We start from the raw sequence: 12,863 nt of genomic DNA on the forward strand, positions 1-12,863 counted from the left end.
ATGAGTTGACGGCACAAATTGAGACAAATGGGTATGATCTGAAAGCCATTTCAGAGACGTGGTTGCAAGGTCAGCAGGACTAGGAATTAAATATTCAGGGGTACTTGACAATCCGGAAGGACAGACAGAAAGGAAAAAGAGGTGGGGTAGCTCTATTGATAAAGGATGGAATCACCGCAATAGTAAGAAAAGATATTGGCTCAAATGATAAGGATGTTCAAACAGTTTGGGTGGAGATAAGGAACAATAAGGGGAAAAAGTCACTGGTGGGCGTAGTCTGTAGGCCCCCTAACAGTAACAACTCTGTTGGTCGGAGCATAAGCCAGGAAATAGTGGGGGCTTGTAAAAGGGGAACAGCAATAATCATGGGTGATTTTAGCCTCCATATCGATTGGACAAATCAAATTGGTCAGGGTAGAATTGAGGAGGAGTTCATAGAGTGCGTAAGGGGCGGGTTCCTTGAGCAGTATGTAACAGAACCAACCAGGGGGCAGGCTCTCTTAGATCTGATCCTGTGTAATGAAACAGGATTAATAAACAATCTCCTAGTAAAGGATCCCCTCGGAATGAGTGATCATAGCATGATTGAATTTCAAATTCAGATGGAGGGTGAGAAAGTTGGATCTCTAACCAGCGTACTAAGCTTAAATAAAGGAGACTATGAAGGTATGAGGGCAGAGTTGGGTAAAGTGGACTGGGAAAATAGATTAAAGTGTAGGACGGTTGATGAACAGTGGTGTACATTTAAGGAGATATTTCACAACTCTCAAGAAAAATATATTCCACTGAAGAGGAAAGGGTGTAAGAGAAAAGATAGCCAACCTTGGCTAACTAAAGAAATAAAGGAATTGAGTGTAATATCTCCAAGTTTGCAGACGACACTAAACTGGGTGGCGGTGTGAGCTGTGAGGAGGACGCTAAGAGGCTGCAGGGTGACTTGGACAGGTTAGGTGAGTGGGCAAATGCATGGCAGATGCAGTATAATGTGGATAAATGTAAGGTTATCCAGTTTGGGGGCAAAAATGCGAAGGCAGAATATTATCTGAATGGCGGCAGATTAGGAAAAGGGGAGGTGCAACGAGACCTGGATGTCATGGTACATCAGTCATTGAAAGTTGGTATACAGGTACAGCAGGCGGTGAAGGCGGCAAATGGCATGTTGGCCTTCATAGCGAGAGGATTTGAGTATAGGAGCAGGGAGGTCTTACTACATTGTATAGGGCCTTGATGAGGCCACACCTTGAATATTGTGTACAGTTTTGGTCTCCTAATCTGAGGAAGGACATTCTTGCTATTGAGGGAGTGCAGCGAAGGTTCACCAGACTGATTCCTGGGATGACATGACTGACATATGAAGAAAGACCGGATCGACTAGGATTATATTCAATGGAATTTAAGAAGAATGAAAGGGAATCATAGAAATGTATAAGATTCTGACTGGACTGGACAGGTTAGATGCAGGAAGAATGTTCCCGATGTTGGGGAAGTCCAGAACCAGGGGACATAGTCTTAGGATAAGAGGTAGGCCATTTATGATTGAGATGAGGAGAAGCTTCTTCACTTGGAGAATTGTTAACCTGTGGAATTCCCTGCCGCAGAGAGTTGTAGATGCCAGTTCATTGGATATATTCAAGAGGGAGTTAGATATGGCCCTTATGGCTAAAGGGATCAAGGGGTATGGAGAGAAAGCAGGAAAGGGGTACTGAGGGAATGATCAGCCATGATCTTATTGAATGGTGGTGCAGGCTCGAAGGGCCAAATGGCCTACTCCTGCATCTATTTTCTATGTTTCTATCCAATTTAAAAACAAGGGCATACAAAGTGGCCAAAACTAGTGGGAGGACAGAAGATTGGGAAGCTTTTAAAAGCCAGCAAAGAACGATTACAAAAATGATTAAGAAAGGAAAGATAGACTATGAAAGTAAACTAGTACAAAATATAAAACAGATAGCAAGAGTTTCTATAGGTATATAAAAAGGAAAAGAGTGGCTAAAGTAAATGTTGGTCCCTTAGAGGATGAGACTGGGGAATTAGTAATGGGGAACATGGAGATGGCAGAAACTCTGAACAAATATTTTGTATCAGTCTTTACGGTAGAGGACACTAAAAATATCCCAACGGTGGATAAGTCAAGGGGCTATAAGGGAGGAGGAACATAGAAACATAGAAAATAGGTGCAGGAGCAGGCCATTCAGCCCTTCTAGCCTGCACCGCCATTCAATGAGTTCATGGCTGAACATGAAACTTCAGTACCCCCTACCTGCTTTCTCGCCATAACCCTTGATCCCCCGAGTAGTAAGGACTTCATCTAACTCCCTTTTGAATATATTTAGTGAATTGGCCTCAACTACTTTCTGTGGTAGAGAATTCCACAGGTTCACCACTCTCTGGGTGAAGAAGTTTCTCCTCATCTCGGTCCTAAATGGCTTACCCCTTATCCTCAGACTGTGACCCCTGGTTCTGGACTTCCCCAACATTGGGAACATTCTTCCTGCATCTAACCTGTCTAAACCCGTCAGAATTTTAAACGTTTCCATGAGGTCCCCTCTCATTCTTCTGAACTCCAGTGAATACAAGCCCAGTTGATCCAGTCTTTCTTGATAGGTCAGTCCCGCCATGCCGGGAATCAGTCTGGTGAATCTTCGCTGCACTCCCTCAATAGCAAGAATGTCCTTCCTCAAGTTAGGAGACCAAAACTGTACACAATACTCCAGGTGTGGCCTCACCAAGGCCCTGTACAACTGTAGCAACACCTCCCTGCCCCTGTATTCAAATCCCCTCGCTATGAAGGCCAACATGCCATTTGCTTTCTTAACCGCCTGCTGTACCTGCATGCTAACCTTCAATGACTGATGTACCATGACACCCAGGTCTCGTTGCACCTTCCCTTTTCCTAATCTGTCACCATTCAGATAATAGTCTGTCTCTCTGTTTTTACCACCAAACCTCACATTTATCCACATTATACTTCATCTGCCATGCATTTGCCCACTCACCTAACCTATCCAAGTCACTCTGCAGCCTAATAGCATCCTCCTCGCAGCTCACACTGCCACCCAACTTAGTGTCATCCGCAAATTTGGAGATACTGCATTTAATCCCCTCGTCTAAATCATTAATGTACAATGTAAACAGCTGGGGCCCCAGCACAGAACCTTGCGGCACCCCACTAGTCACTGCCTGCCATTCTGAAAAGTACCCGTTTACTCCTACTCTTTGCTTCCTGTCTGACAACCAGTTCTCAATCCACGTCAGCACACTACCCCCAATCCCATGTGCTTTAACTTTGCACATTAATCTCTTGTGTGGGACCTTGTCGAAAGCCTTCTGAAAGTCCAAATATACCACATCAACTGGTTCTCCTTTGTCCACTTTACTGGAAACATCCTCACAATCACTAAGGAGGTGGTATTCTGTAAGATAATGGGACTAAAGGCAGATAAATCCCCTGGACCTAATGGCTTTCATCCTAGGGTCTTAAGAGAAGTTGCGGCAGGGATAGTGGATGCATTGGTTGTAACTTACCAAAATTCCCTGGATTCTGGAGAGGTCCCAGCAGATTGGAAAACTGCAAATGTAACGCCCCTATTTAAAAAAGGAGGCAGACAAAAAGCAGGAAACTATAGACCAGTTAGCCTAACATCCGTGGTTGGGAAAATGTTGGAGTCCATTTTTAAAGAAGCAGTAGCAGGACATTTGGAAAAGCTAAATTCTGTCAGGCAGAGTCAGCATGGATTTATGAAGGGGAAGTCATGTTTGACAAATGTGCTGGAGTTCTTTGAGGATGTAACGAACAGGGTGGATAAAGGGGAACCAGTGGATGTGGTGTATTTGGACTTCCAGAAGGCATTTGACAAAGTGCCACATAAAAGGTTACTGCACAAGATAAAAGTTCACTGGGTTGGGGGCAGTATATTAGCATGGATAGAGGATTGGCTAATTAACAGAAAAGAGAGTCGGGATAAATGGTTCATTCTCTGGTTGGCAACCAGTAACTAGTGGGGTGCTGCAGGGATCAGTGCTGGGACCCCAACTATTTACAATCTATATTAACGACTTGGAAGAAGGGACTGAATGTAACGTAGCCAAGTTTGCTGACGATACAAAGATGGGAGGAAAAGCAATGTGCGAGGAGGACACAGAACATCTGCAAAAGGACATAGACAGGCTAAGTGAGTGGACAAAAATTTGGCAGATGGAGTTTAATGTCGGAAAGTGTGAGGTCGTGCACTTTGGCAGAAAAAAAATCAAAGAGCAAGTTATTATTTAAATGGAGAAAGATTGCAAAGTGCCGCAGTACAGAGGGACTTGGGGGTACTTGTGCATGAAACATAAAAGGATCATATGCAGGTACAGCAAGTGATCAGGAAGGCCAATGGTATCTTGGCCTTTATTGCAAAAGGGATGGAGTATAAAAGCAGGGAAGTCTTGCTACAGCTATATAAGGTATTGGTGAGGTCACACCTGGAATACTGCGTGCAGTTTTGGTTTCCATATTTACGAAAGGATATACTTGCTTTGGAGGCAGTTCAGAGAAGGTTCACTAGGTTGATTCCGGGGATGAGGGGATTGACTTATGAGGAAAGGTTGAGTAGGTTGGGCCTCTACTCATTGGAATTCAGAAGAATGAGAGGTGGGTCTTATCGAAATGTATAAGGTTATGAGGGGGCTTGACATGGTGGATGCAGAGAGGATGTTTCCACAGATGGGGGAGACTAGAACTAGAGGGCATGATGTTAAAATAAGGGGCCGCCCATTTAAAACAGAGATGAGGAGAAACATTTTCTCTCAGAGGGTTGTAAATCTGTGGAATTCACTGCCTCAGAGAGCTGTGGAAGCTGGGACATTGAATAAATTTAAGACTGAACTCGATAAGTTTCTTAAACGATAAGGGGATAAGGGGTTATGGGGAACGGACAGGGAAGTGGAACTGAGTCCATGATCAAATGAGCCATGATCTTATTGAATGGCGGAGCAGGCTTGAGGGGCCGTATGGCCTACTCCTGTTCCTATTTCTTATGCTCTTATTACGGAGAAGGTTGGTGTTGTTTTTGGTGCTGCTGGTATTGGGGCTGATCGTGGTCGGAATCTGAGGACCAAAGTGAGACACTATAAAGTGCACCCATGTTGATGGAATAGATGGCAGGTGAAGTAGAGATGACAGAAGCATTCTGTCAATGATGAGTTTTTCCAATGAGGTGATGCTGGATAGAGAGTGGAAAGCCTGCAGAATCTGTGCTGGAAATTGAGTGAGATACAGCTTGTGGCTGAGGAAAGTGATGATCTGTCAGGTGGGAGCTTTTACTGTATATTTGAAGCTGTCAAGTAATCAGCTGGAGCAATGGCCACTGAACTCCCGCCTCAGGTTTACAGCCATGGTTCCCAAACAGCATGGTTCACGTGCCCATGAAGTTAAAGTGAAAAGGTAAATTTTTTTTTAAAAGCCTGTTAATGATCTGTCAACTAGATGTTAATGAGATTAATTGGGTCCCCCGCCTCTGCCTGTCGGGTCTGCTCAGTGCTGACAGACATTGGGAAAGGAGTGTTGCAGCGGGTTGTCAGCGGGAGTTCCCTGCCTGCTGTCAAAGAAAAAACACTTTTCCAACCTACCTGCCCCCGATCCCTCCCGCTGACCCCCCCGTAAAATTTCAGCCTAAGATAATGTCCCCTTGTTCTGGATTCCTCAGAATTGAGAGGAATCATTTCCCTGTTACCCTATCAATTCCCTTCATTATTTTCAATACCTCAATCACATTATCTTATTTGAAATATAACTCGGAAGTTATCCAGTCATTCACCTTAGTCTCTTCATTCCAGCTATCATTCTAATGAATCAATAGCTTTTTGACTATGCAAACTAGCTTTTATTGACTTGTGTCCTTGTCGCTAAATCCCTGTCTATCCTATCTAGTGCTTCCCCATTAGGATTTTTCCCCAATGATGATACTCATGGATAAAAATAAAAATTGAGTACATAATTAAATCGAGTTCTCTTCACCCATTTAAGGTACGTAAACTTGTGTCCATCACATCCAAAGTTGCATTAGTAAATCTGCCCTAAAGTTACATTCTCACCGAAACATATGGAAAAATCTGCACATCCAAAAGATGACATTTAAACAAATCATTACTAAGAAAAAGCTAGAATCTTTTCAGAAAGAATTTTTAAGAAAGATGTTAATTGTATACTTCACTTTCAACATTAAACAGGCTAATAAATATTTATAAGATGTTACATCTATGTGCTTGTAGCCAACACATGAAAGAAAAACAACTCTCGTCAGCACTGCTGCTGTCTCACAAAATTGAATTTAAATTAGTAACAATACTATTGCAGGTTTGGTATTCTCACATAAAGTTATCTTTTAATGTACCAATGCTTTATTTTGTAGTCTATATGAGAATAAAAGCTATGGCTTTCTTTGTTAAACCTCGACTGAATACGGTCAAATTAAAATTTACTTGGATAACAACTACATTTGATTCAGCTTTATAACTATTTCTATTAGTTGTTGCTAAAGTTATGACCTACCGAAGGGATATCGGATGATTTTCTTCAGAAAGGAACGTGAGGAGTTCTTTGAATGACATGAAAAGCTCAGCCTTGCAGATTCCACACCTGCAAATAAGAACCAAATTTACTACATTGTAAAGAGCAGCAAGTTTATTGATAGCAGAGACGCTACTTTGCCTCTACTTGCGTTGTTACTGCCGGTTCCTGAACCCGTCCACAAACCATGTGTCGTACAAGTTGAGAGGCGGTCATTTCCATTTTGGTATTTAAAAGGGGTCCTTTCTTGCTCTCAGCTAAAATGCTGCAAAGGTAAGGGAGACATTTTGCTTGCATTAGATTCTTTCTTTTGCTACTTAGATTATTTTAAAAGTGCTTGTCATGGTTGTACAACAATCTGAACCTTCAGGGGCTTTTGGCAACGCACTTTTTTCTTGATGGAAGGCCATTCTGGCAATTTCACTCTAGCCAGCGGAGCAGGAACAGCCACAGGAGGAAGGAGAAAATGAAGCTACAGGGAGACGAAATAAGGTGTCCTTTCAAAAATCCTCACCCTCCCAACAGAGTGTACAGGCCCAGGGCAGTATACCACCAGTTCTATGAGGAGCGGTGCATAAAGAGGTGCGCTTCTCTAGGGAGGCTCACAGAGTTGTCACTTCCAGCATCAAGGCCTACAACCAGCTAGCACAGCTTTGCATGGTGCAGTAAAGGTCATTGCAGATTTGAACTACTTTACCTCTGGCTGCTTACTGGCTGCCACAGGATTTCAGCAACTTCAGTCAGTCTGTAGTTTATACTTGGATTAAGCAGACGACTAACACCATGCTTGCTGGAGCAAACATTTCCATCACTTTCCCTAAATGGACAACTAGAAGCAGCAGGTTAGAGCTCTAGGGTATGTTTGCACACATTGCAGGCTTCCCCAAGTCCAGGGTGTCATAGAAACATGGAAACATAGAAAATAGGTGCAGGAGTAGGCCATTCGGCCCTTCGAGCCTACACTACCATTCAATATGATCATGGCTAATCATGCAACTTCAGTACCCCATTCCTGCTTTCTCTCCATACCCTTTGATCCCTTTGACCATCTAACTCCCTTTTGAATATATCTAATGAACTGGCCTCAACAACTTTCTGTAGTAGAGAATTCCACAGGTTCACAATTCTCTGAGTGAAGAAGTTTCTCCTCATCTCGGTCCTAAATGGCTCACCCCTTATCCTTAGACTGTGACCCCTGGTTCTGGACTTCCCCAACATCGGGAACATTCTTCATGCATCTAACCTGTCCAATCCCATCAGAATTTTATATGTTTCTATGAGATCCCCTCCCATTCTTCTAAATTCCAAGCCGAGTCAATCCAGTCTTTCTTCATATGTCAGTCCTGTCATCCCGGGAATCAGTCTGGTGAACCTTCGCTGCACTCCCTCAATAGCAAGAATGTCCTTCCTCAGATTAGGAGACCAAAACTGTACACAATATTCAAGATGTGGCCTCACCAAGGCCCTGTACAATTGCAATAAGACCTCCCTGCTCCTATACTCAAATCCTTTCACTATTAAGGCCAACATGCCATTTGCTTTCTTCACCACCTGCACTACCTGCATTCCAACTTTCAATGACTGATGTACCATGACACCCAGGTCTCGTTGCACCTCCCCTTTTCCTTATCTGTCACCATTCAGATAATATTCTGCCTCCCTGTTTTTGCCACCAAAGTGAATAACCTCACATTTATCCACATTATACTGCATCTGCCATGCATTTGCCCACTCACCTAACCTGTCCAAGTCACCCTGCAGCCTCTTAGCATCCTTCTCACAGCTCACACTGCCACCCAGCTTAGTGTCATCTGCAAACTTGGAGATATTACTCCCAATTCCTTCGTCCAAATCATTAATGTATATTGTAAATAGTTGGGGGCCCAGCACTGAACCTTGCGGTACCCCACTAGTCACTGCCTGCCATTCTGAAAAAGGACCCGTTCATTCCTACTCTTTGCTTCCTGTCTGCCAACCAGTTCTCTATTCACGTCAATACATTACCCCCAATACCATGTGCTTTAATTTTGCCCACTAATCTCTTGTGTGGGACCTTGTCAAAAGCCTTTTGAAAGTCCAAATACAACACATCCACTGGTTCTCCCTTATCCACTCTACTAGTTACATCCTCAAAAAATTCTAGAAGATTTGTCAAGCATGATTTCCTTTTCATAAATCCATGCTGACTTGGACCGATCCTATCACTGCTTTCCAAATGCGCTGCTATTACATCTTTAATAATTGATTCTAACATTTTCCCCACTATCGATGTCAGGCTAACCAGTCTATAATTCTGTGTTTTTTCTCTCCCTCCTTTTTTAAAAAGTGAGGTTACATTAGCTACCCTCCAATCCATAGGAACTGATCCAGAGTCTATAGAATGTTGGAAAATGACCACCAATGCATCCATTATTTCTAGGCCACTTCCTTAAATACTCTGGGATGCAGCCTATCAGGCCCTGGGGATTTATCGGCCTTCAATCCCATCAATTTTTCTCACACAATTTCCTGACTAATAAGGATTTCCTTCAGTTCCTCCTTCTCGCTAGACCCTCGGGCCCCTAGTATTTCCAGAAGGTTATTTGTGTCTTCCTTAGTGAAGACAGAACCAAAGTATTTGTTCAATTGGTCTGCCATTTCTTTGTTTCCCATTATAAATTCATCTGATTCTGACTGCAAGGGACCTACATATGTCTTCACTAATTGTTTTCGCTTCACATATCTATAGAAGCTTTTGCAGTCAGTTTTTATGTTCCCTGCAAGTTTACTCTCATACTCTATTTTCCCGCTCCTAATTAAACCCTTTGTCCTCCTCTGCTGAATTCTAAATTTCTCCCAGGCCTCAGGTTTGTAGCTTTTTCTGGCCAATTTATATGCCTCTTCCTTGGATTTAATACTATCCCTAATTTCCCTTGTTTGTCACGGTTGAGCCACCTTCCCAGTTTTATTTTTACGCCAGACAGGGATGTACAATCCATGTGATCTTTAAATGTCTGCCATTGCCTATCCACCGTCAACCCTTTTAGTACCATTTACCAGTCTATCCTAGCCAATTCATGTCTCATACCATCGAAGTTACTTTTCTTTAAGTTCAGGATCCTAGTCTCTGAATTAATTGTGTCACTCACCATCTTAATGAATAATTCTACCATATTATGGTCACTCTTCCCCAAGGGGCCTTGCACAACAAGATTGCCAATTAATCCTCTCTCATTGCACAAGATCCAGTGTAGGATGGCCTGCTCTCTAGTTGGTTCCTCGACATATTGGTCTAGAAAACCATCACTTATACAATCCAGGAAATCCTCTTCCACCGTATTGCTAACAGTTTGGTTAGCCCAATCTATATGTAGATTAAAGTCACCCATGATTACTGCTGTACCTTTATTGCATGATTTCCTGTTTGATGCCATCCCCAACCTCACTACCACTATTTGGTGATCTGTACACAACTCCCACTAGCGTTTTCTGCCCTTTGGTGTTCCGCAGCTCTACCCATACAGATTCCACATCATCCAAGCTAATGTCCTTTCATACTATTGCGTTAATCTCCTCTTTAACCAGCAACGCTACTCCACCTCCTTTTCCTTTCTGTCTATCCTTCCTGAATATTAAATATCCCTGGATGTTGAGTTCCTAGCCTTGGTCACCCTGGAGCCACGTCTCCGTAGTCCCAATTACATCATATCCGTTAACAGCTATCGGCACAGTTAATTTATCCACCTTATTATGAATGCTCCTCGCATTGAGACACAGAGCCTTCAGGCTTGTTTTTTTAACATTCTTTGTCCTTTTAGAATTATGTTGCAATGTGGTCTTTTTGATTTTTGCCTTTGATTTCTCTGCTCTCCACCTTTCCTCATCTCCTTTCTACCTTTTGCTTCTGCCCCCATTTTACTTCCATCTGTCTCCCTGCATAGATTCCCATCCCCCTGCCATATTAGTTTAAACCCTCCCCAACAACACTAGCAAACACTCCCCTCAGGACATTGGTTCCGGTCCTGCCCAGGTGCAGATTGTCCGGTTTGTACTGGTCCCACCTCCCCCAGAACCGGTTCCAATGTCTCAGGAATTTGAAACCCTCCCTCTTGCACCATTCCTCAAGACACGTATTAATCTTAACTATCCTGCTATTTCTACTCTGACTAGCAGGTGGCACTGGTAGCAACCCTGAGATTACTACCTTTGAGGTCCTACTTTTTAGTTTAACTCCTAGCTCCCTAAATTCAGCTTGTAGGTCTTCATCCCGTTTTTTACCTGTATCGTTGGTACCTATACGCACCACGACAACTGGCTGTTCACCCTCCCCCTCCAAAATGCCCTGCAGCCACTCCGAGACTTCCTTGACCCTTGCACCGGGAAGGCAACATACTATCCTGGAGTCTCGATTGCGCCTGCAGAAATGCCTATCCCTGCCCCTTGCAAGAGAATCTCCTACCACTATAGCTCTCCCACTCTTTTTCCTGCCCTCCTGTGCAGCAGAGCCACCCATGGTTCCATCAACTTGGCTGCTGTTGCCTTCCCCTGATGAGCCATCCCCTCCAACAGTACCCAAAATGGTGCATCTGTTTTGGAGGGAGATGACCGCAGGGGACCCCTGCACTACCTTCCTTCCACTGCTCTGCCTGATCGTCACCCATTCCCTATCTGCCTGAGTAACCTTTAACTGCATGTGACCAACTCACTAAATGTGCTATTCACGACATCCTCAGCATCGCGGATGTTCCAGAGTGAATCCATGCACAGCTCCAGTGCCGCAATGCGGTCTGTCAGGAGCTGCAGCTGGACACACTTCCTGTACACATAGAGCGAGGGATACTAACGTAGCACAGGAGGAGCATGACACGGGTCTGGGCTCTCCTGCCATGACTTAACACTTAAATTAACTTAATCTGGCAACAATGTCAAAGGTTACCAACTGATAAGGAAATAAAAGAAAAAGAAAAAAAGATTAAATACTCACCAATCCACCAGCCAATCACTTACCCGCTTGGTTGTGATGTCACACTTCAATTTCTTTTTACTTCTTTGTTTTACTTCTGTACATGCTGGCTCCCGACGATTTGCTGCCGCTATCAGTCGCTGCCGCTGCCCTTTATCCTCCTGCGCCGCTCCTCTCGCGATGCTGGCCCCCGACGATCTGCCGCTGCCTCCAGTCGCTGCCGCCGCCGTGTAGTCCCACGCCGCTCCTCTCGCGATGCTGGCCCCCGACGATCTGCCGCTGCCTCCAGTCGCTGCCGCCGCCGTGTAGTCCCACGCCGCTCCTCTCGCGATGCTGGCCCCCGACGATCTGCCGCTGCCTCCAGTCGCTGCCGCCGCCATGTAGTCCCACGCCGCTCCTCTCGCGATGCTGGCCCCCGACGATCTGCCGCTGCCTCCAGTCGCTGCCGCCGCCGTGTAGTCCCGCGCCGCTCCTCTCGCGATGCTGGCCCCCGACGATCTGCCGCTGCCTCCAGTTGCTGCCGCCGCCGTGTAGTCCCGCGCCGCTCCTCTCGCGATGCTGGCCCCCGACGATCTGCCGCTGCTTCTATACCCGTGTCACGCTGCGGGTTCCTTTACAGGTTAACTAACTTCAGATGGTCCCAAGCTACTACAGGAATGCTCTCTCCACATAAAGATTTCGAAAAGGTTTTTAATTTTTCTTACTCAAGTGCTTAAACATGAATCACCACCCTGGTGTGAGCCCATTGTGTCTGCCTTAACTGCTTTCTTACCTAATCTGGGTCAGTAATGCACTCTTGAGAGCTCAGGAATGAAAGAGTACAGATGCAGACTGCAGAAAGTTGACAGCTGCCAGGGCAGTCTGGCCCAGCTGGTTATCTGGCACCAGAATGGGCAATGATTGAGGGGGTGGAGAGAATACAGACATGCGGTCATTCTGAGAGGGCAACATGTTCCATTCCCACTGCTTGACTGCCTCTACTATCTAGCTGCAGCTCACGATCCCTCAGCTTTGAGAGAGAGTGTATATCTGAATCCTTCAGTTTCTATGCTTCTCTAACTTTTAAAGTTTTACGATTCAATATATATTATTTTCCGTATTATCACAAACTCTGTACCCTCGCCACTGAATCCATCCCCTTCCGTGACCACTATCAGTTTGAACTGGACTGTTTGCAAACTCGGTGTCCTATTCAACCCAGCTAAGCTTCCAGACCCATAGCCTGGGCCCCATACTTTGAATTTCTCTCCCTAAACACGTCCACCTCCCTCTCCTCCTAAAAGACCCTTCTTAAAACCCATCACTGATCAAGCTTTTGGTCACCCTTCCTAATATTATCTTCCTTGACTTGGCATCCAATTTTGTCTGATT

General features: G+C 44.6%; 1 protein-coding gene across 2 annotated transcripts in view; it reads right to left on the bottom strand.

Annotated features, from left to right (window-relative positions):
- The window catches only part of adat1 (adenosine deaminase tRNA specific 1), a 79,785-nt gene that overhangs the window by 24,432 nt on the left and 42,490 nt on the right, over positions 1-12,863 (bottom strand). For both annotated transcript variants that reach the window (XM_070898199.1, XM_070898201.1), the window contains exon 9: positions 6,533-6,619. In XM_070898199.1, coding sequence (XP_070754300.1) covers positions 6,533-6,619 — 87 coding nt within the window. The remainder of the gene's footprint in view (positions 1-6,532; positions 6,620-12,863) is intronic.

This window comes from Pristiophorus japonicus, chromosome 13 (assembly GCF_044704955.1).
Source record: "Pristiophorus japonicus isolate sPriJap1 chromosome 13, sPriJap1.hap1, whole genome shotgun sequence".
Taxonomy (NCBI): Eukaryota; Metazoa; Chordata; class Chondrichthyes; family Pristiophoridae; genus Pristiophorus; species Pristiophorus japonicus.